The sequence below is a fragment of the Centropristis striata genome, chromosome 1 (assembly GCF_030273125.1).
Source record: "Centropristis striata isolate RG_2023a ecotype Rhode Island chromosome 1, C.striata_1.0, whole genome shotgun sequence".
In the NCBI taxonomy this organism is placed as follows: Eukaryota; Metazoa; Chordata; class Actinopteri; order Perciformes; family Serranidae; genus Centropristis; species Centropristis striata.
This window is the reverse complement of record NC_081517.1, coordinates 7,965,774-7,991,583: the sequence shown is the minus strand read 5'-3', so window position 1 is coordinate 7,991,583 and position 25,810 is coordinate 7,965,774. Positions and strand designations below refer to the sequence as shown.

The 25,810-nt window shown below is 35.4% G+C and overlaps 1 protein-coding gene across 1 annotated transcript in view; it reads right to left on the bottom strand.

Moving 5' to 3' along the window:
- The window catches only part of cabp2a (calcium binding protein 2a), a 38,955-nt gene extending 15,108 nt beyond the window's left edge, over window positions 1-23,847 (bottom strand). Inside the window, exons 1-2 of the mRNA XM_059337245.1 lie at window positions 23,788-23,847; window positions 22,084-22,266 (exon numbers count right to left, since the gene is read on the bottom strand). Coding sequence (XP_059193228.1) covers window positions 22,084-22,266; window positions 23,788-23,847 — 243 coding nt within the window. The remainder of the gene's footprint in view (window positions 1-22,083; window positions 22,267-23,787) is intronic.
- Window positions 23,848-25,810: the final 1,963 nt, after the last annotated feature.

Genomic DNA, 25,810 nt, shown 5'->3' with positions numbered 1-25,810 from the left:
CCTATATATGGTTTATAAATGATGATTAAACATTAATAAACTATCTGTTTACCATCTATAAATGATGTAGTTAGTTAAAAAATGATAAATTATGTATTTAGCATTCTAAATGGCCTATATAGGGTTTATAAATATTGATCTGTATCTGTATTTATAAATGATGTTTATTGTAAAGTGTTACCACAACAACTAAATGAATCCTTACCTTCTTCCTTTTACCGTTCTTTTTAGAAGCCTTGTTTATGTTTCCCATGTCCCTCCCCTCCCTTTCCTCCTTGTTTGTCCCCACTTTTCTCTTCCGTTTATCTCGATCCTCTTCCTATTTGCTCAAATGTCACATAAAAGTCCAAAAAAATCCATACTCAGTCTAGAGCTCTCCATGGGCCGACGTCTCTCCCACCCAGCCAGGAGAAACCAAACGGTTGCACTTGCTCCACAACTACTGAAAGCAGACGAGGAAGCCTGTTAATGCACAGAGCGCCCCAATCCAAGATCCTATTGGTCAAAGTGAGAGGAAAGGTCGGCATATGATGTCGCATTAACCTCCTATAGGTTGTCGCAGGCGGTTATGATGAGCTTTGAGACTCGTGGTGTGATATTGTGGAGCAGCAGCAGCAGGGAGCTGGAGCCTGACGGGGTCATATCTGGGCTGAAACAACCTGCTGCAGCTGCCAGATTCTGCCTCTGATTGCATGACTCCAACATTTTCTCTCTCTCTCTCTCTCTTTCCCATCTCTCTCTCACACAAACACACATTTTTTCTCCCCGTTTATCTGTCACCCCCTCTCGCTACGAGTGATCCTTTGAATCTGGACCAACTTAATCTAATCCACCCACCCACCTTCCTCTCTCTCTGCCTCCAAAACATCGTGTTCACGCTCTCAAAATGACAAAATGACCAGTCTGGCACAACTCTGAGTGTTTAGTCCTGTGTGTGTGTGAGTGTGTGTGTGTGTGAGTGTGTGTGTTCTTGTACTTCCGACATAGTAGGGACCAGAACACGTTCTGAACCCTCTTTTAATCTCCCACCCAACAAATACCCCATTACAAAAAACTAAAACTAATAAAAACTAAACTAAAACTAATGAAAAAATCCTAAACTATTATAACCTTGTAAGGGAATTCACTGTCCCAATGAGGGCCCTCACAAAGAAAGTGGTACAAGAATGTGTGTGTGTGTGTGTGTGTGTGTGTGTGTGTGTGTGTGTGTGTGTTCTTGTACTTCCTACGTAGTGAGGACCGGATACAAGTTTTTAACCAACAGAGTGAGGACATTTCGGCCGGTCCTCACTTCTTTAAAGGCTTTTTTTTTCAAGGGTTAAAGGTTAATGATAATGATAATTAACTGAAACTGTATTGTGTGGTTACAAAACTAACTAAAATTACAGTGAAAATGTCCTTCATTTTCGTCTTTTTCAATTTTTTTTCATTCATAATGAAGATGGATAAGACAAAGCAAATAAAGGCAAAATTTACTGTGACCTCTTTTAATCTCCCACCCAACAAATACCCCATTACAAAAAACTGAAACTAATAAAAACTTAACTAAAACGAAAGCATTTAAAAAAAATTAAAACTAAACTAAAACTAGCAAACTCACTCTAAAAACTAACTGAATTTGAAAACAAAAATTCACAGCAAAATTGAAATTAAAACTAGTTATTATTATTATTGAAAAAGTTATTATAACCTTGCAAGGGAATTCACTGTTCCAATGAGGGTCCTCACAAAGGTAGAAGTACAAGAATGTGTGTGTGTGTGTGTGTGTGTGTGTGTGTGTGTGTGTGTGTGTGTGTGTGTGTGTGAGGGAGAGAGAGAGAGAAAGGGGGAGGGGACGATTTATGGAGCAGAGTTGGCTGCCAGTTTAATCCGTAACATTTCAGATTAGAGGGACAGAGTCGTGTTGACAGGCCATGAGGGAAATAAAGGTCTCAAGAGGGAGAAATAAAAAGAAGAATTAATTTTTTTTACTTTAACCCTCTAGACCAGTAGTTCACAACCTTTTTGAGTCGCAACCCCCAATCTAACATGCATGTTGTCTCACTGAACAGAATCTCTACAGTTCAGATCATAGAAACTCAGTTGATACGACAAATTTTGGACGAAGTTTAAAGGTCCATTCTGACCTCCTGAGTGTGTAACAGTCAGCTTCAAGTCAGAGATTACTTGGAAAGTAACTTGCTACTTTGGGATTTGTCAGAAAAGACACAAAATTACCCAAAAAAGAATCAAAGTAAGACACAAAAAAAGACACAAAATGACTAAAAAATTACATAAAATTAGGCAAAAAAAGGACTCAAATTGACCACAAAAAGACACAAATTGACCAAAAAAGACACAAAAAATGACCACAAAATGACCCAAAAAAGACACGAAATTACCAAAAAGGACACAAAATGACTTAAAAAAAATACAAAATGACCAAAAAGACTAAAAGACATTAACACATGAAAACTTTAACACAGTGGAGACAGAGGTGACTTCCAAAATTATTTGGCGACCCCCAGAAATCATCTCGTGACCCCAAAATTCTGAACTAAATTCTGCTGAATATTCATTTAATCTCTTTATAAAATACAGTAAATTATCTGGTTGTGAGCTGCTACTGATAAGAATACATGTTATGATAAGACTGTTAATGTGGAGTAAATCAAATATAGCAGTAAAAAGTAGTAAATACTCCAATCACTATATCACTTTTCCATTTATTTTAAACACAACTGTAAACTACCTTTAGCAAGGTTCCTATTGGTGTTTTTGTATTATATAGCTTGTTTGTCATGTTTGTACATTTTCTAGGTGTTATACAATGCTGTGATGCTTTTATTTTGAAAAGGTTCCGTTCAGTGTGAAACGGGTGCTTTCATTTTGAAAGATAGTGACAGGAAATAACAGGTAAAAACTTACAGTAAATAATAAGGAGTGCGTCGTAATTCATATAAAGTTGATATAAAGTATGAAAAGGCTTCTATAGTGGCTGACAGGACACAAGATTTGTTAAAGTTTATTTTCTTCTGCCATATATATTAGTGGCTATATAGCGCTATAGCGCTGCTATCAACTTCACTCCAAAGTACAGACTTGAAACTTTCTCCCAATTTTTGTTTGACATTCATAGTTCATGTAGAACCAAAGATATGATAGTTTTAATTTGATAGTAATATTTGAGCATTGGTGTAGCCCTTTCACACAGTTTGTTTTAACCCTTTGATGCACAACATGGGTCTAAAATGACCCGCATTCATTCCCTGTGTTATATAATGCTGCTGTGTGCTCTCTTCTATCTTCTCTTCTGCTATCTTTTGATATCAACTTATTTTATGATTGAATATTCCTAATATCTTTTAAATATCTTGTTTTTGATAACAACAGATCATTATTTCTATTTTGCCTCTCGTACTTTATGAAGAAAAAGTTTTTGTATCATTACATAGCTAACTACTTGGCTAAGTATCTTGTTTTACTAACTACTTGGCCAAGAAGTTAGCTAAGTAGTTAGTTTTGCAAGCTACTTAGCCAAGAAGTTAGCTAAGTAGTTAGCTTAACAAGCTACTTAGCCAAGGAGTTAGCTAAGTAGTTAGCTTAGCAAGCTAGTTAGCCAAGGAGTTAGCTAAGTAGTTAGTTTAGCAAGCTACTTAGCCAAGAAGTTTACATCGGTACTTAGCTAACTACCTAGCCAAGAAGTTAGCTAAGTAGTTAGCTTAGCAAGTTACTTAGCTAAAAAATGGATATGGGTCATTTTTGACCCATTTTGTGCATTAGAAGAGTAGTGACACAAAAAGGGAATTTATAAAAAAATAATAATAAAGGAAATCATAAAATTAGTAGGCTATGTATGATGATTAAAAACAAACTAATTGAGGAAAACCTGGAATACTGAATGATGAAAATAATTTATTGCAAAGATATAGAACATAAAAACTGTCAGGTCACTTTAGACCCATGTTGTGCATCAAAGGGTTAAAGAGCAGCTAATAAGGGAACAAAAACGGCTATAAATATACATGTTTTTATGTGACTTTGTTTTATATAGTTTTAATATATTTAAATGTTTACCTTTTTATGTGTTCATATTTGTATCCTATCTTTACATTTTCAAGTTCCAAAACAGTTCATTGAGCATATTTGTGGGTTTTATTGTAATAAATAGAATAATTTTTCAACTTCAACTTCAAAATAGGCTCAGAGCCCAGAAGTAGAGAGACGGAGAGAAAGAGAGGAACAGATGGAGGTGGAGAGAAAGAGAGGAATATGTAACCTCACTTATGTAAATGTTCCAAAGAGACAAAGACACATAATAATTACAGATGTTTCAGGAAAAAAACACAGAAGAAAACATCCAAAAACACATTAACTCTTGTAATTTCTCCCGTCGACTATACACCCATGACATCAGACTGGTTTTAGGACATGTAGAAAAAAATTATTAACAACCTTTTCTTTCCCACCTTTTAAGGCAACTCATGACAAAAACATTGATATATTATTTTCATACTTTTTTCATTATTATTGGTCAATTTTAGTCAAATATACAAAATTATGGCCTCATTTCAAGAGAGAAAAAAGTAATAAAACCTGAATATTTTTTCAAAAGTTATAGTGAAATAATACATTCTTGATGGGAATGCACAAAGTAGGTTATGTCAACTTTTAGTGAAACTTATGTTTTTAAAACATTGTACATTTTTAGATGTCCAAAAAAACAGTCTGATGTCATGGGGTCCTTTTTGACCCCTGAGGACCATGGGTGCTATAAAAATTTATAAAACACGTAAAAATGTATGAAGAAAGTTGAAATTTATTTTGTCTATAAAGGATACAGAGGGGCACATATGCTGAAAATCTCAAGCAATTCTATGAAAGTTTACCTATATTAATCTTTTTCTTCTCATGTGGCGCTGTGTGTGTGTGTGTGTGTGTGTGTGTCTGTGTGTGTGTGTGTGTGTGTGTGCCAGAGATTAGTGCAGTATGTATAAGGCTCTGGGTCCTGCTGCTCTATAATCCTCTGTGGTCACTTCAGGAGAACCAGCACAGTTTAGGAGACTCTCTATATTTCTCCATATACTCCTATGAGACATTGCATCTGTTTCCTGACTTTCACCTCATTATCATATTTTTCTCTATATAGTTTAATTTATCTATTCCTTTACATACTACAGGGCTAATAGCTAACTAACACTTAATTAATAGTTGTATTACTGTCAACAATAAAATGATAATTTATAATAATCCGTAATTATTCAAATAAATAATTAAAAAAATATAAATTTCAATAATGAATAATTAAAAAATAATTAATTTCAATAATAAATAATTAAAAAATTGTTAGTTTCAATAAAAAATAATTTAAGAATAATTAGTTTCAATAATATATAATTTAAAAATGATTAATTTTAATAATAAATCATTTTAGAATATATAATTTCGATGATAACTAATTAAAATGATTCATTCAAATGATTATTTTAAAATAATTAATTTCAATAATAAATAATTAAAAAAATATTAATGTCAATAATAAATAATTTTAAAATTATTAATTTCAATAATAAATCATTTAAAAATGATTAATTCCAATAATAGAGGATTTAGAAATAATTAAATTAAATAATAAATAATTTTAAAAGTGATTTATGTGTACTCAACTACGTAACATCTTTAAAAAATGGCTTACATATACAGCAGAGGGCAGCAGAGTGTTATGCTCTGCTGTAATACTCAAACCCCACCACCAGGTGTCAGCCTTGAGCCTTGTTTCTAGAGACCTCCATTCGTTTTAGTAGCAGAAACATTTGTATGGTTTTTATACAGCGCACTAAGCAGAAAAAAGGACTGAAGTGGATGCAGAGACACTGAAAAACCTGATTCCAACAACTGATTGCACAACCAGCGACTCTCCAGCAGGATTCTCCTCTTGACCTGCAGGCTGACCTTTCTATGGACATGGGGGAATTAAAAAAAAATTCCACTGAGAATCTATTAAGTAGAGAGGATGTAGAGTGATGAGATGACTTGCGATAAAGGATTTGAATCCACAGTGTCTGGGTTATATAATAGTATGTGCCTTAGCCCACTTATCCAGCTGGACACCCACCAGATTAGCAAATGGAAGCTTCAGTACAGCATGTTTGTTTTTTTTTCCTGTATTGTTTCCCGTCATATATTCAGCAGACGAGCAGGAAGCTCCACAGTCATTTAATCATGTTACTGTATGTAACAGTGACAATAGAGGATTATAGCGCTTTAACATCATGTACGAATAAAAATAGACACTGTATGCAGGAGAGAATAAAGGAAAAAGAGAAATAGTTTTTATCTTGCTCAGTGAAAAAAAACCCTCTTCAATTAAAAAAACCAATCAATCAATCAATCAATCAATCAATCAATCAATCAATCAATCAATCAATCAATCAATCAATCAATCAATCAATCATCAAACTTTATCTGTATAGCGCTTTTCATACAAGAGACATGTAACACAAAGTGCTTCACATAAAAAGGAAATAATAATAATAATAATAAGCAGAGAGGAAACACTGGAGAGGGGTTAGAAATTAATTAGATAAAATAAATAAAAATAAAGTAAGGTAAGATAAAATAAAATAAAAATCAAACGTAAATAATAATAATAATAATAATTAGGTAAGATAAAATAAATAAAAACAAAAGTAAATAATAATAATAATAAGCAGTGAGGAAACACAGGAGGCAGGTTAGAAATTAATTAGATAAAATAAATAAAAATAAGGTAAGGTAAGATCAAATAAAATAAAAAAAGTAAATAATAATAATAATAATAATAATAATAATAATAATAATAAGGTACACAGGAGGCAGCTTAGAAATTAATTAGATGAAATAAATAAAAAATAAAGTAAGGGAAGATAAACAAATAATAATTAAAAAGTGTAAATAATAACAATAAAAAGTAAAAGAGCTATATAAAAAAGAAGGAAATAAAAAATTAATAATTAAAAAGTAGAGCATGATACATATATATATAGATAGATAGATAGATAGATAGATAGATAGATAGATAGATAGATAGATAGATAGATAGATAGATAGATAGATAGATAGATAGATATAAACTAACTTATAATTCAATATAAATCTTTCAAGAACTGAAGCAACGTATAATTACTTCATTTTTTTTTGTAAAAATCAAATTTGATACTGCAGGTATTTATGAAAACTTTTCTGTTAATCCCTCAACCAATATTTTAGCACATTTCATGATGCATTAATATTTTGCCTACCACAAATATACAGCTGTGATTTGATTACATTATTTTATTTAACAAAGGTGTCTGCTTTATTTGATATATTTACACTTGTACTGGGGTGTATTTATATACAATCTGCTATATAAAGACAATAAGTTTGATGTCTATGTCCCACTTGACATTTACTTTTACTCATCATATATATATGTTTTTATATATAGGCCTACATATGTATATGTATAATAGACTAATAAATATTAGCAAATAAATAAATAGATAAAAGAGCAGATGTTGTAACACTAAGATGCATGAGCAGAAAAATATTTAAAAATGGTTTAAAAGTAAAAAAGCCAAATTAAAGCGATAAGTCTTCAGTTTCAGTGTGAACACAAAGCTTTTCAGCCATAAAACCCAAAACAGAGCAGCTGGGTGCGAATTTATGCTCCATCCCTCGACAACAGCAAGCAGAGCAGATGCCTGAAAGACGAGGATGGAAGATAGACGCCAACAGAAAAAAACCCAGCGCCGCTGCAGTAAACAACATGATGGACACGTTCCAACAGGCAGGATTTAGCATGCCATGCTATGCTAATAGCTCCGGTGTGGGTCAGGCCGAGCGTTCTGGCTCAGATGAAGCCTCCCCTGTGTGTGTGTGTGTGTGTGTGTGTGTGTGTGTGTGTGTGTGTGTTTGCATGCTTACATATGCACGTTGACACACAAACACAAATTTATTGCAAATGCTGTAAAGCGGTTCATGTGAGGCCGACAGAGTGGCCTACAAATGAAAGTCTGCAGACTCTCTGCAACCAGAATGTAAAAGAATGAGGGCAGCTCTGCAGACTTCATAATGTGATGATACACAGACAGAATCAGTGTAATCAAACAGGGCTGCTGCCAGAATCCCTCCGCTTTAAACATGGCTAATAACTCTACATATGTGTAGTATACGGAGCATATTTGACGTCATAAATATTAATTGTTCATCCCTTCGTTCACTCTTTATCCACATACTTGATCCACACGCATCCAACAATGCTGTCTGACAACATGTGCTGATCTCTCCACACTGCAACAAAGGTGTGTCTAAAAACCAGATAAAAACACTAAATCTGAGGGAAATGATCTTGCTGCATGGACAGATTATTTTTCTTGACAAAATTTCTCAAATTAAGATGATTAAATCTAGAAATGAGTATGTTGTAAGCAATGTGTTTGTTTTGTCTGTTTTTATGTGTTTTTTTTGTTTTTTTTGTGTTTTTTTGTATTTTTTATGTGTGTTTTTGTGTGTTTTTTGTAATTTTTTATGTGTGTTTTTGTGTGTGTTTTTATGTGTGTTTTTCTGTGTGATTTGTGTGTGATTTTATGTCTATTTTTGGTAATTTTTTGTGTTTTTTGTAACTTTTTGTGTTTTTTATCTTATACAGTCTATGGTTTTCATGTGTATTTTCTGTAATTCTTTTGTGTTTTTTTGTAACTCTTTTTGTTTTTTAAGTGTTTTTTTTTTTAATAATTCTTTTGTGTTTTTTTTATGTGTGTTTATGGTTTTTATGTGTGTTTTTTGTATTTTTTTAATGTGTTTTTTTGTGTTCAAAATGTCGATCCAGTAAGTCAAAATGAAAATAATAATCAGGTCATATAGGTGAGGTTATGCTGAACTGTGCACTAAATCTGAAGGAAATGATCTGAAAAAGCTCACAATGTCAAAGAAGTTTTTAAACAATAAGATAATTACATAAGCACATAATAATATTACTAATAATTAAATAAGCACACGAAGCTTTGGTCAGTAGGTAAATTATATTCAAACAATATAATTAAGATACTATTGCTAGATATAAGAAGAAAATACTTGCTAAGCTTCATGTTTTTTGCAGTGTGATAAAAAAATGAATGCTGTGAGAGGAGCTGCAGGGAGGTGAGGTTAACTTGAGCCCAGATGAGTTGCAAAACCTCTGGGAACCTTCCAGAAAAAGCAAAACAGCCTCAGAACATTCTCAATAACAGATGTTTCTACTGGAACACTAACACCTATTGTACTGAATCGAACAAAAGCACTATTCACTATTTCAGCCAAAACACACCAAATAAATTGTTTTTAAAATCCTCTGTGTTCAGATTTTATGATGCAATTTTTGCAGTTTGAAATGGTAGCTTGTTTGCAATACAAGTGAAGAGAACAAGGAGTGGCATTTCACCCTTCACTCTCTAGTTCTTCCAAGATCCTATCTGCCCCGTTGTTGCTTCAAAAAACATAGCTGGGACATAGAAGACCAACACATTTAGCAGCTTTGCTCCAGGGACACACAGGCTTTTTGTTTTTTACACCGTATACCTAATTCAGACAGAGAGAGATAAGGTTCAACCCAATCCACTTTTTTAATTTAGCATGTTTATAGCAAACAAAGTGCTGCACAAGAAGATAAACACAGTAAATAGATAACACAATAAAAGCACAATAAAAAAGATAAGTAGACAATAAAATAGATGAAATACAATAAGATAAAAAAGAATACAAACAAAAATAAATAAAATGCACTGCCCGCACATAATGAAATATGCATGTATACACATAAAATCATAAAAAAAAATCATAAAATCAACATGCTACGTGGTGTTAAAAGCCAAAGAGAAGAGGTGGTTTTAAGGTTAACCCTTGAGGCACCTTTGGGACCAAACGTGTAAATTCTGTTTATTTTATGTTTTTTATTCTCAATATATCAGTCAGTTTAAAGACTAACTGTATGAAACTTGGCCAGGGTTTGTTTTTTATCATAATTTTAAAAATTCCCAAATTCCTCTTTTGCAAGGTGTATAGAAAAGGAGATACGCATAACACTCACACTTTGACCCTTAGGGCCCGTTTTGGTCCCATTGACTCCCATTATAAACACATATTTTTGATACACTGTAATCCTGACATAATATAATGCTTTTCCCATGAATACCTAATAAATCTATTATACCACAGAGGTCCAGTCCTCGTAAGCCGGCGGCCCGGGTTCGAATCCGGTTCGGAGCCCTTTCCTGCATGTCTTCCCCTCTGTCTCCCCCTTTAACTCTCAATATCTCTCCTGTCAATAAAGCTACAAAATGCCCAAAAAATATTTAAAAAAAAACAACTTCTACTCAGAGGTATGATTATCCCAAGGTTATTACATTAGAAAACCTGCAGGTTGCTTCTCAGTGCATTTAACATGTAAAATGATAATCTAAAAACATGGCATAATGCATTTAAACCAATCCAACCATTACCATAGTGCATGGGTCTCAAACTCGTGGCCCGCGGACCAATTGTGGCCCTTGTGATGATATTTTGTGGCCCCCACTTTGATATGAAAGTTTAATGTGAGTTTTATATGAATGGCACTTTACCGTGTTGTGTGTGGAAGGTCCCTTTAATTACTTTTTTTGGTAATTTTGTGTCTTTTTTTAATAATTGTGTGTCTTTCTTTGGTAATTCTGTCTTTTTTTGGTCATTTTGTTTCTTTTTTCAGTAATTTAGTTTTTTTTTTGTAATTTTGTGTCTTTTTTGTGTCTTTTTTGGTAATTTTGCATTTTTTGGTCACTTTGTGTCTTTTTTTGTAATTTTGTGTCTTTTTTGGTCATTTTTTGTGTCTTTTTTTTTGCAATTTTGTGTCTTTTTTTAGTCATTTTGTGTCTTTTTTTGGTAATTTTGATACTGCCTCCAGCGGCCCCCAGGTAATTTGAGTTTGAGACCCCTGCCTTATTGGATCCAAGTTGTATCTCAGAGGTGAACATAAAAACATTTTGAGAATGACACCAGTAGCGGAGACAGAATTAAAGAAACAAAGAAGGATGAAAGCCATGTACAAAATATTATATATTACGTCATGAAACATATATCGGACCTGAACTTAGATCAAAACCCCAGACTAGGGTTGTCAAAAGTATCGACACTCAAAAAAGTATCGATACTAAAACGTTGTATCTGGATACGATACTCATTTCCAGAAGTATCGAGTATCTGAAGCTTGTTATTATCATAGTTGCAGTTTCTTTTTGCACACCTGTTTTTTATTAAAAATATTTAACCTGTAGTTCTGTTAATTTTTTAATTTTTTTTTTTTTTTATTAATTCAAACAACACACAACATAAGTCACCAATGGACAAACACAGCAAAAAAGAAAAAAAAAGAAAGAAAAAGAACAATAACAAAATCACAAAACCAAAATAAATAAATAAGAACTTTAACACATTAAATAACATTAAAACTAAAACCAGACACAAACATAATTACAACATAATACATCACACTATTCTGTTCTGTTAATTTTTACATCTTGAATTTTTCTTGTTAATAAAAATATCTCTGGTAAATTTTGGGGTCTTTGTTTTCGTCCTTGTGGTATCGAAAATGGTATCGAGTATCGAATATCGAGTTGAACATTTTAATATCGTGACCCTACCCCATACAGAACAGTTCATGTAGGGAAAAGGTGCTGGTGCAATCAGAATCCGGCATCATTTTACAGACTGAAACCACATATGGCCGTCTGGATTGTCCCACATTCCCAAAAGGAGGATAAAGCCTTTTGCATCTGTCCAGAATTTATTTATTTATGCATTTTCATGTGACCTAAAAGTTAGTTTTCTCTGAGGTCCTGGAGGTCCTATGGATTAGAGATTCTCTGCAAAAACAGGATAAAGGGATAGAAAGTCCCAGAATGGTTGGGACTGCGTGTTCTTTATCTCCATCCGTGACGATCGGACACAACTGTTGCTGCTGAGAGCGTCTCCGTGGTAATGGTCCATCAACTAACCCAATTTAAATCTGTTGACTACAGCTGCTCCTGTTTGTTGTTGTCATTGCTTTTGTTGCATTGTTTGCAAAAACTGATGAAGATTCTGTAACTTTATATTTGTACAAAGACTGTAAGAAACCTCTATCTATCTCAATATCAATTCAGTGTGTCGCATTTCAAACTTTAAAGATTTATATTTTTTCCACTTTTTTCTGCATAAACCCCTTAAACAACTTCCGCCCTGCTCAAAAAATACCAAATGTTTACATTTTTTGGGCATTTTAACCCTTTAAATGCCAGTCTGATTGCATGGTGTCACTGATGTTTTTTATGGAGAAAAAACCCCCACAAAAATGTAGTTGTTTTCCATATAAAAAATACTTTTTGGCTGATAATTTTGAGATTTATCCCCAAAAAGTTGAAAAAACAAAAGATATACATATCATTAATATTTTTATAGCGTTTTTCGGAAGTGGACATGTCTTGTCATGAAGGGGTTTTTACATCTTAAATCCGACACAAAACAAAAACTAAAAATGCATCAACGTCTATTTTGTTGCTAATCTTTGACATATCCAAGGCTGTTATTTTAAAAAAATGCCCTAGACAAAAAATATTTATGGGCAATAACTACATTTTTGTGTGTTTTTTCTTTGAAAAACAGTGACATCATGTAATCAAACTGGCATTTAAAGGGTTAAAATCCCCAAACTCTTTGAATGTTTGGTAGTTTTGAGCAAGGCAGAAGTTGTTTAAGAGGTTTATGTAAAAAAAAAATAGAAAAAAATATCAATCTGTAAAGTTTTTATAGCATTTTTTTTGGACATTTTCAGCCCGAAGGGTCTGAAAGGGTAGTAAATTTGTACACAGTGTATTATTATTATAGACCCATTAGAAAAATTGAAATTGGAATTACAAAATATATCAAGAAAAAAAAAAAGTCTTTCAAAAATCATGTCATATGCAGTATCACAACCAAAATTATTGGTGACGGGACCTTTAGCAGTTCTTAATCTGACAAATTGATTCTCCCATTGTACTAGGCATTGTATATGATGTCTGTTAATAAAGAAAACTAAAAGGAACATACCAACGTGCTCTTTGATTCGTTCTCCTCATCCAAGAGGCAGTAGTATCATCTACTACAGTTTCAAGAAATACCTTTTTGGCTTGTTCATGAGTTCATTTTTCTATTAAATTTCAGTAGTACTTGTACAAGAAGAAAATCATTTTGAACATGTTTTATTCACTGCCTTTTTATTGACACTTGCATGCTTTGTGGAAACATATCCATAACATACTCTGCAAAAAAGAGTTGTATTTTTTGGCCTAAAACAGTGATTTAAGTTGGTAAAACTTGGAAATATAAATTGCTCAAAAACAAGTTAGTGAGTTGTTGTTACTTATATCTTTAAGTTGGGGTTCACAACAAGGGACAATAGTTCTGATAACTCTTATTTCTTTGCTGTGAAATGCGGGAAAAATGTGAAATTCATTAGCGAAAGCTAGCGGCTAACTAATGCTAGCGGCTAACTGATGCTAGCGGCGCTGCTTGTTACAGCTACAAGAGAAGCCATTAGCGTATCAATGCTAACTCAAAATTGTGGTCGCAACATTAGCTGACATTTCACAGCGGCGTTACAATCGTGCCAAGTTGAGAGTTGAGCAGACTCAAAAACAAAACTTAAAATATTTAGTTTAATTGTCCAACTTAAAATTTTATCGAAGTTTGTTGCCTTGAAATTTTGAGTTCACTCAACTTTTCTTTTTTTGCAGTGTAAACCTATCCATATATCCTGATCTTTCTGATTGTGATTTACAATCTGTGGGAGTAAAGGGTCTAACGGAGCAGGTTTTAGTTTGTTGTTGTTGCAAAATCTGAAATTAAATAACGACCAAAATTGTGTGGATTAAATCAGACCTGGTTCAAAAGTAGATTTTTCAGCCACATCAAGTTGAAGATATTGTGATATGCTCTTTACTTGCTGGTAGTTGTTATCTATTACTCTAAAAGCCAGTCTAAACCAGTCAGTCTAAACTCACAAAGCTGGCAGCCAAACTATGAGTCAGATTCAGAATCTAGTTCCTGGAATACAAAGAATGATAAATGGACTTTAGATACCGGATACAGGAAAAAACACTTGAAAGGAGTGTTCAGATCTTTAAGTCAAATTAGCAATACCACACTGTAAAGATATTAAAATTCTTAGAATATCAGAGCAGGCAGTTTATTTAGGTGTCATTATTTTTAAAATTTCATGATCTTTTTTCAGTTATTCATTATCCAAAATGGCATTGATCGAGAGGCGAGGTACACCCTGGACAGGACGCCAGACTTTTGCATTAAAGAAAATGCGAATTACGGACGTTTATTAACTGGTTTAGATCAAATAAACAAAGCTGTGCATTATGTGCATTTTTGAAAGTTTTTATCAATTTATAAAAAAAACTAATTTTTAAGGCATTTTTCAACATAGACAAAAACAACAAAAAACAACACACTGTGGCCACAAAAAAAAAAAAAAAATCCAACTACTTAGTATGTAATAAAGAGAATACAATGAAAATGCTCTGTCCCATTACAAGTGACAGTGATGTATCAAATACACATCTGGCTATCCCAGCTATTAACAACTTAGGCCTTTTAACAGCCTGTCATTAACAACTTATCCTGCTGCTGGAGAGAGAGACAACAGCAGGCTTTATGTTTGACTCTTTTTGGGAAAATCCTGCATTTGCACATTTTTTATTGGTGCAAAAGTTGATATGAAAACACCAAAAACAACACAGCAATGTGATACACTATTGCCCAACCTTAATTCTCTAAGACCTGCCAGATGCTTTGTTAAATAAATGACTTAACAATAACAGCATGTTGTTTTCTTACATGAAACTTCCCTTCACTCCCGTAGGAAAAATGCTCTTTTTAGCTGATCTCTTGCTCCTAAAGGGTCCCTTAGGAGAAGTCATTCATAAACAAATGATCACAGAATGATAGGAATATGAGAAGCTCAAACTGATCTCAGAGAAGAGATTGAACAACACATGAGCAACTTATTTTTTCTACGGGCTAGACTGATGTAACCTGAGTCGACTGTAAAAACACACGGATGCTTAATATGCACACTCAATTGTAACTTACTTGTTTCTGTGAATGAGCTGATTCATGAGGCCTGTTTTGCATTTGATAAGCATTCATTTAACTGGTAAATTAGCACGTTGGTCACCATGAGTCTTAGCTTAAACTGATTATATTTTTACTGAATAGTATGGAGGCCCTGAGAGCTCAAAATGCTGCAACTTAAAAAAACACCTGCAAATACACAAAACACAAGCAGATTGAGAAAACATCTTCATCAATTTGACAACACAAGCGCAGCATTTAGAAAACGAGCTACACAGACCATAACACAACAGAAGTGTCTCCATAGGACACTTAAAAGTGATGCACACGTCTGGAAACGCATGATATTATCACATTATTTCAAGATAATGATAATTTTGCGTTATGACGTGAATTTTTTGTTATGATAATAATAATAATGATAAGAAGAAGAAGAAGAAGATTGACATTATCACGTTATTTCAAGATAATGATAATTTCGCATTATAACATTATGACATTTTTCATTTTTTTTCAACAATTTTTATTGATTTTAACAGTGATTAACAAACAGACTATTAATAATAATAAGATTGATATCATCACGTTATTTCAAGATAATGGTAATTTCACGTTATGATGTGAACACTTGTGTTGCAAAATTGATGAAGATGTCTTCTTAATTTGCTTGTGTTTTGTGTATTTGCATGTGTTTTCTTTTTACAGCGATGTGAGCTCTCCGGGCCACCGTAGATTCTGAGTGAAACATTCATTTACACTTGACTGTTTGTCAGAAGAAAAAGCCATCCGGTGCCTGAAATGTACTCTGCGTAGGCTGTCATCTGTCTAAGTAATGTGCGTCTAACTGACCGTCTTGTCCTCTCACTCCTTTAAACTCTAATCTCCCTTTATGTTGCAATCAGTCTCCTCTCTCCTTCTGTATGACATCCATCCATCTCTCATCCCAGCCCTCCCTCCCTTCCTTCAGTTTCCCATCGTTTGCTCCATCTGTCGTTTAGTGTATGGATGACTCATCTGAGTAGTGAGAACTCGAAGGTATCAACAGAAAAACAGAGGAAAAAGAAAAACCATGCAAGACTTTCTCATTCATTTCTGACTAAATGGAATCTTGATTCCAGACATACAACTATAAGTAGACATAACCATAACCTGTGTATTAAATATTCCATTGGTAATAAGTCAAATATCACTTTGTGCCAGTTTTTAAGCAGTCGTTAAGCCTTTCTCTTGCAAATGCACATCGAAGTTCGTTGATGGAAACAACTATTCACTCCTACGGGCAATTTTAGAGCCACCAATTTAACCTAACCTGCATGTCTAAAAAAGCCCGGACCCTCCTGCTGTGAGCCAACAGTGCTACTAACCCCTGCACCCGCATATAATACCCTCGACAATGTTACAGCATATTGTAATTCATGCCGTGTAACTGGCTGATATATTTTTTTCTAGAAAAAAAAAAAAAATGTTAGAATTCATTACCTCTCTCTAAAATTACCTGCACTGTAAAAATGTTTGTATAAATTACAGTAAATCACACTTAAATTACATCAGAAATAGGGCGTAAAATTAAAATTGTATATCACCAGTAGCAGAAAACTTTTACTTTTACTGTCATAAACTGTAGGAAACACACAGTTTTGCTGTAAAAATATAACATTTTCATGTAAAGTTACAATGATGTCACAATGACACAATTACCCTAAAAATAATGGGAATATTAAGTCTAAATTGCAGTTTTTGTTGATTTTTACATTTAAATTTACAATATAAAACCCACTCACTGTATTTTTTACGGTGAGGTTCTGGCGACCACAGCTGCCGGTATTTTACCGTAAATTAAGCAGATTATTTTTTACAGTGTGTGATTGGACAAAAGTCTCTGGTCTCAGGCTAGATTTTTGCAAAAAACAAATGGTTTATACCCAGCTTAAGGTTTTTAATTTTACTTACGTAAATCTGCATTGTAAATCACACTTAAATTCCATCAGAAATAAGGCGTAAAATTAAAAATTGTATATCACCGTAGTAGACACTTTTAATTACCATAAATCGAAGAATAGCACAAAACTTTAACTTTTACTGTCATAAACTAGTTAGTTTGCCTCTCTCAACGGCACCGTTGAGAAAAAAAGACACAAAATTACTAAGAAAAAATTACTTAAAAAAGACACAAAATGACCAAAAGAAGACACAAATTACCCCAAAATACTAGCCTGGGTATACCCAGACTGCCTTGCGCGCTCAAATTTAATTTCGAACTGCGGCGGAGTCTGGAAACTAGGGCCGTTTCTTAGCCCTGTTTTAGGGATCCAATCACAGAGCGAGGAGGGATGGCAAGACGATGACGCGTACTACTCGGCACTTGGAAGCTTGTAGTTTTCCGGATCCAACATGTCTGCAGCAGACGCGAAACTCTCTTTAGCTGTAGATGGTGTTTTAAATAGTTTAGAGCGAAAGTTGAAAGGCGAAAGGTCTCTCGGCGGCTCCGCTGAGATCACCGGCGTTATGGTAGCGGGGCTATTAGCGCCGTTAGCGGCTAATAGCTAATAGCCGCTAACGGCTAATAGCCCCGCGGAGCCCCTGTGCATTAATTTTTGACAAATTGGACTTTTGATTTCAGACATACAACTATAAGTAGACATAACCAAGCTCCTCAGTATTCTCACCAACAACTCTAGATGTTCCAGTCTGTGACAGCTGTTGCTGTAGCAGTCTCCACTGCTGATTATATCTCCAACAATAGTCGTGGTGTCTGGAAAAGTCCAGCTGCAGGGCACTGATAAGCTACAGTCCATTGTCTTTGAAGTGTTTTTTCTTTTCTTTGGACATGCACAGGTTGGTAGCAGCTGCAGTGGTGGAACACTGGGACAATTCGGTCTGTGTATCTTTTGGTCATTGGAATTGTCGTTCACAAAAGGATATTTAAAAAAACAAAATACGAGTGGTAAAAATACAAGGCTTTTTACTTCATCACGGTCAGTAAGGGATCAACAGATAGAAAAAGATGTATTTGATTTTCATTTTCTAGTTATAATAAAAAAATTTTTTTATCATATTCTGCGACCGGAAGTTGTCAATTACAAAATAAAAGTGCGGATGTTTGTCACTCAAAACGTAACTTTGTTTGATTATCTAAGTCTTATTATGAAAACTGAAAAAGGAAGTCCAGAGTCAGAAACAGGGACCGCTCCCTTTCAAAGTAAGAGTCTCAGCGTCTGAAGTAAAATAATAAAAAGTTGAAGCTCATACATGCTCTGTCCTAAACTGAACCACAGTGAACAGTGATTTGCATTATAAAGGTTTTTTTTTATCTAACTCCACCAGTTTAGATACTTTTTTATTAAAAATCGCTGAATTTTCACATTTACTGTCCAAATAGTGAGAAGAGATTCAGTGTGGTGAGGCAGCAGCCAGATGAGCCTCATCATGGATCAATGACTCTCTAACTGTGCTGCCATGCTGCAGTGACACCGTACTGCTGTCTCTCTGTATGTCAGGGGTGGTCAACCTGTGGCTCCAGAGCCTCATGTGGCTCTTTAGGCCGCCTGCAGGGGCTCCCCGTGGCTGAGCCCAAAAAAATTATATATATTTTTTTTCATTAAAATGTTCATTTATCAATGGTGTAGACCAAAAACTATTTGTATTCTTCAACTGTAAAATTGTATAGCCTTTTTACAGCATATTAAAAAGGTTTGAAATTTAAGTCAACTAAAATGTGCCCGGCACCTTAATCTTTAAGTTTTGCCAGATTTGAGTTTAGTTTTGAGTTCCCCTAGATCAGGGGTCAGCAACCTTTACTAACAGAATAGCCATTGTTGGCCAAAATAAGAGAAAAACAGTCCGAATGGAGCCGCACACCTTATTTTCCAACATTAATAATAAGTCATAATGAGCATTCAAGTGCAAATTAGAGGCTGGAAACTGAAGAAATATCTCAGGAGATATGGAATTGAAAGCTAGCCTAGCAAGGGAAACTCAAAACCAGACTGTAGCCTGTAGACTTTTATAAGCTATGAAGCACATTGTAGTTGACAAAAAAAAGTTACAACATTTTTACTGCCTTATATCATCTACACATTTTTACAATTGAAGAATATAAATTACTTTGGGCCTACACCAGTGATAAATTTAATTAAAAATGTAAAGGAATAAACGTTGTCACAACCACAGGGAGCCACTTCAGATGGCTTGAAGAGCCTCATGTGGCTCCGGAGTCGCAGGTTGCAGACTCCTGCCCTAGATAAACTAGCTTTCAAAATCATATTAATAAATGCTCAGTATGACTATTAATAATGTTGGTAGGCTTATTTAGACTTATTAGGCTGTTTAATTTTCATTTTAGGCTCAATGTAAGGTTTGCGGCTCCATTCCGCAATTTTCTCTCTTTCTTTGGCCAACAGTGGCTCTTTAGTCAGTAAAGGTTACCGACCTGCTGTATGTCATTATTAAAATATTCAAACACTTTTGCTATATGAACTAAATTTCTGTAGTCTAGCTTATGTATATAATGTACAGTGTTTCTTGTGCTGAGCAATAATAAAACAGTTGTGAAAAGGCACTAAGTGAGGCAGCAGTTCTCCTGCCTCACGGTAGGGGGCGCTCATGATCCCAGTGATTCTTCTTGTGACTCCTTGGCTGCAGAATAAGTGACAACAAGCTAAAGTCTACAGTTGGCAAGTCAAGTGCAGCCATCCTAGACTCATAGACTTCATTTATAAGCAAAGGTAAGGCCATAATAAAATTTTTTAAATTTTATTAAATGTGCTTTTTCTGCGCAAGAAAGCTGATATGAGATTTTAAACATAAGCTGTTAACTGCTGCCAATCAAATGGTGAATAAGCTACTCTGTAGGGTTCAAATGTTGTAAACCTGAAAGTGAAAAAGGAACCATGCTCCTCGCAGCACAGCCACAGTTGATAATGTAGATAACATTGTGGTTTGAGTCAGGAAATTATGTTTGTGGATTTTGAACGATATGACTAACAGCGATAATAGCAAGAACAGGAAGTGTAGAATCAGCACACATGAAAGTAAAATAAACCAACATTTAAAAAAGCAAACATCAAAAGACTCAACTGTTACAGCAGATCTCTTCAGGTGGAGTCCATATGAAAACACACATTCAGACATTTCTACACACCATTACGTTGGGGTTACACGGTAACCCTGGTTCTCTGAGTATAGAGAATATCTCTCCACAACATATATTCTAAATATGAGGCTGTGGGTGGTGTTTGTGGATCATCTGTGCATCCTACTGTGCCCAAACTATAACTCTGACAGCTTTACCACACCAATGTGAGGGAGAAGACACATTTTCCTACGTTTCTATGTATAAATTATTTCTGCAGCGTGGTATCTGCAGCCTCGAGCGCAGTTTCCAAATAAATTTTTTGACAAATTCTTCTCTCCCTCTGCACTCTAGCGATGATGTCATCCAATCTAGCCACTCACATTGTAACATTGGGTGGATATTTTGACGTGTTTTTGCAGAAAAATTTGAAAACCGTTTGCCGAAACCCTTAGAAAAGTCATAGCACACTTGTCATGGCCGAGCCGGTCGATTTTTTAGTGTACGTGCGACCAAAACTCAGAGAGGAGTAGTCGACCGGAAAAAAAAAACATGGAAGAAACGGAAGTCTATCTATCTATTAACAATCTATCTATTGTATTGTATTGTTATTAATTCTGTGTATTTTATTGCTGTTTCTTTTCTATCTTTTTTGTATGGTGTCCTTGAGTGCCAAGAAAGGCACCGCCAAATAAAATGTATTATTATTATTATTATTATCAAGAATAAAATCAAGGATTAAGCCCGGTGAATAATATATAGTGTGCTCTTTCAAGCACACATGACATCTTCAAGGCACCCAACAGAGTATATATGCTGAGACGTATGAGGTTTCTGGTGATCTTCCACTTAAACTTACCATGTTTTTTATTTACATTCAAGCTTGCGTCTTATTTAATTTTATTGTGGTATATAGTGGACTCTCATTTATAAAGGACAGTCATTTCTGCCCTGTTCACTTAAATGTTCCCGCAGACTCCTTGCACCATGTGCTTACATGGTCCTATAGGGGGTCAAAGGTCAGGATGAGAAATCAGTCTGAGAGGCTGTAGCTCAGATGATCTACTGATGATAAGAGATTATTGTCTCTCACTCTGAACACTCATTCTAACTCTCATTTAGAATTAAATTCCCTTTTCTGCTTTTGCTTTTTCTTACTCGTACACAGTCTTTCTCTTTTATTCAGCCGGACTGAGCCTCAGAAATGGGTTTGTTCCGTCAGCCATTGAGAAATCTAATTAGGTATTCATCCCATCGCTCTTAACATGATCTTGACTTGAAATGAAAAAATAATCCTATCCACTCTACCAGAATATTGTCAGGAACGTATCGTTCGTACCCCTGCATTCCTCATTACTGCATGCTTGTAAAATCTTAGATCCACAAATTGTAGTTTTGTGTGCTGTTATTCTTATCATTCTGGATTACCAAATGCATCTTAAATATATATTTTTAAAAACAGCTACATTAATGTACTTGGAGGTGTCATATTCTCACATTCTCTTTCCAAAAAAAGATGGCATGCTGTGAAATTTTGATAGAATCTTAGCCGAACGGTGTCCGATTTGGGATACAGTTACGCTACATATCGCTTCTAGTGGTCAACAGCTCCACAGGGTACCTTTTAATCAAATAATAGTTTCATATCCTGCTACGCTTTGACGCCACAGTGGCTCTCACTTCCCCTAATGTTCACAAAGCCATTTAAACTTATTTTAGCAGAGAGCCACCCTCTCTTCACTTCAGAGATTCAGGACGTTCATTCATTCATTGATTAACAAGCAGCTTGTGAGATACACACTTCAGCAAAACACATTAACAATGCCGCATAGACAAAGAAGAACACCCAGCGCAAAGACACTTGGAGTAAATGCTATATGCCCAGTTCAGGGTCCTACCTGTCCAAAGACTGAGTCGACGATGGGTCGCAGCTTTCTTCTGTCTCCCTCTTGCAGCCAGACGTCGTCAGGGTCTCCCACGGGGGAAGATAGACTCAGGGTCTTGGTCTTTTGCTTTGGAGGCCTCTTTATGCTGGCTGAACTCCAGCGCCTTAATGATTCGATCTTCTTCTTGATGGAACCCTGGAGAATGGAACCAAGAGAACATGAAATAGGATAGCTGTCTCATAAGCAAATGAACTGAGCAGTAAAGCATAACTTCATTAAGAAAAAGGGAAGTCCAGGACCTGCACCAGTCCAGATCAAGTCAAGACTTTGTCAAGAGCAAATTGAGTTCCAGTCAAGACCATGGAAGGACCAAGAACTTAGAAAGGACAGAAATGATCCATCTATATCGTCTTACATTAATGTAATGCACATAGACTGTATATAAATAATGGACGTAGTGACCATGACGTCTGGTTGGTTTGTGGCCCATTTGAGGCCCACACGCCTCTCTACACCTCAACCTGATTGAGAGAAGTCGCTGCTAATTCATGTTAGCATTAACTGGAGCATTAATGGGGGTGTTCATTTTGGCAAAAAACTAAATCAAAATGTATGTTATTTACCTCAGAAAACTGAGCAGCGACTCCTTGGAGTGTCTGTTAGTCCAACCAAATGCTGAACAAGACATTTTTACTGAACAAAACGTTCAAATAAACTGTCATTTAGTGAAAATACAGTGAAAGGGTCAAAGTTATGAGACCAAACCGCTAAACTTCCTTTTTTATATCTATATAACGTTATATATAACTTTTTTTGACACGTTGCCGTGGGTACACATTGTTCTGCTTCTCTTTTGATGATGGCTCGCCTTGTTAGTGACCTGTCAATCAAAGGTAGCCCCGCCTCAAATCATACGAATCTTTATCTTCTATTTTCTTCTAAATGGGGCCATTATTTACACTATTAACATCAAATTGTCTAGAAGAAGATTTTTTACTAGCGATTGAGACCATAGTGTTGTCCTAAAAAATTTCTCCGAGGTAATAAATCAAGTGAGAAGTTTTCTCATTTTGCATTGAAATGAATGGACCGAAATGTTTTTGCAGCCACATTTAGCACCCCCTGCTGGAATTTTTTGGAAGAACACAGGTTACGGCACTTCCTGGTTTGCCTCCCTGCTCACACCCGGAGGTTGCCGCCTGGTAACGCATCATGTTGGTAGAATCAGCCAATCAAGAAATGTTCCTTACAACTGATCCTGAATCAGCAGCAAGGAACAACTTGACCAAAAACCAAAACAAGACACATTCAAAGGAGACACAAGACTGAGACTACACACACACACACAAATATATCATTGCACACTTATTATATATCATTGGTTGACTTCCCTGAAAGAACATTATCAGAATAAGGTTGAGGCACAGGAGGTACATATACATATTTAACACAACCTTATTAATGCACCAGCTCAAAGAAAAAACATTAAGTTGATGGGAATTGCAAGTTTGTCTTGCACACATAGCATTGCGTTCAATTATTTTATGTTTAAATTAAAAATAAAAGGTGAAACAATAATTCAGCTTGTACAAAAGACATAAAGTGAATAGTGTATCCATGCCAACCAGCCCTCTGAGATGAACATTATATCACATTCAGTTTGTGGCAGAATTTAGGACACAGCAGAATCATTTTTTGGCTCGTTCATCCACTGACCTTCTTCATCAACTTCCCCTCTGGAACCTCCACGGATGATACGCTTTTTGCGTCAGTCATCTTCGCAGCCCAGCTTGCATACACAGAGACGTCCTCTTTCTCTCTGTCTCTCCCCCTGTCACGCTCTAGTCCACTCCTCCTCTTTATCTGTCTCTAGAGCATCTGACACTGGTTGATAATCTGAGGCATATCTCCCACTGTTGATGCTCCTCCTTCTCTCATCCCTCCTCTTCTATCTGCATCCATCACTCACTTTTTCATCCGTCAGCTTCTATTGTTAATTCATGTGTTTTTCCCGCTCTTGGGTAACTTCCTTATCCTTAAACTTTTAAATAGATATCACTAAATATTCGGCATATTCATGCCTGTTGCATGGACATCTTGTCTTTTTTGAGCCTGACTCTATTTTCTGTCCATGTAAGTGACATCTCCAATAATCCCGTGTTTATTTCCTCTCTGGGCTTGTCCTCAATCCTTTGCACTTTATAGTGCTTCCAATCGTATATTACACTCACCATATGGGCTCGAGCGGTGCACGTACAAGCAGTGTGCCTCCATGGTTGAAAAAACGTGCTAAACTGCCTTCAAAAATGGTGAAAACAAGAGGAAATGCCTTATTGGCTGCCCTTTACACGTGGATTGACGTGATTTATTGTCACTTAAATTAAGGTCACATTTGGATCAATACCACCTACAGTTAACGTTGTTTTGTAGAGTAGTTTAGCAGTTAAATACAGACCTCATTAAATGTAGACTGGCCTCAGAGGGGACAAGGTTTGTACACTGGAAACTAGTCTCTGCCAGAACGCTGCGTTACCGTTGTTATGGCAACCACTGCGCTAGGCATTCTGTCACTCATTGTATGAGGAAATTTAAGTTTTTAGTGAAAAATCTGCACTAAGCAGTTACGTAAAACAACACAAGTAACGTTACCGATGCGATGGAATGATTCAAACAACATTTAACTACGTGGTTCATCGATAATGCCCACCGCATATGGGATATATATATATATATATATATATATATCAACCATAAGCGACAATAAATGGAGGGGGTCGCAGCATCAGTGACAAATAAAACATAATGTGCATTCATTCAACATAGATTATGAAAGTAATATACATATTTCTCGCTATAAATGTTAATGTCAAAACACATTTCAATGCATAATCTATCTTAAAACGTTGTTTTCCCACTGCCATTCGGCGTTCCTGCAAGCAGAAAGCTGAAGAAACAGAGAAATGTTGATATGGAACGTATTTTGGCTCACGTTAAATGCATGGTGAACAAAACGTTGATATCGAACGTACTGAACGTCGACTATGGACGTGTCTGTGATTTGCAGAAAAGTCCATAGTGGATGTTTCATCCTGGCGACCGGGTTGAAAAATGACTGGGTGCCCTCTAGGGTGCCCCTTCATACAATAAATTATGATGATGTGCCCTCCGGAGCAAAAAAATACAATAACGTGCCTTAATGAGTGCCCTTTTAGTGGCCTTCTGGTACCTCCATGGTTGAAACGGTGTTGCTAAAGTGCCCTCTAGATGGTGAAAAAAGGAGGGAAAGTGTCTTATTGGCTGCCCTTTTCACATGAAAAAAAATGATTGAGTGCCCTCTTGACATCAAATTTGCATTTACATCGCAAATTTGCCACTTTAAATCTCTTAAATATGCAACTTTTTTTCTTGTAGATTTACCACTTTAATCTAGTAAATTTGCAACTTTTTTCTCTGTTAGAATTTGTCTCATTCTAACAGAGATTCTACCAGACTAACTGAATTTACCCTCGGGATAAATGAAGTAATTTTGATTTTGATTTTGATTTGATTTGATTTGATTTCTAGGGTGCCCTTTCATACAATAAATTATGATGATGTGCCCTCTTTAGCAAGAATATGGCAAACCGAAAAAACATGTTGTTGTTAGCTAAAGCTCTCTAGCTCTCTTTGGTAGCCGACGAACGGGCAAAGCGAAAGAGGCATTGCTTTCATGTAGCGCTGCTATGAAGAACAGCTTCGA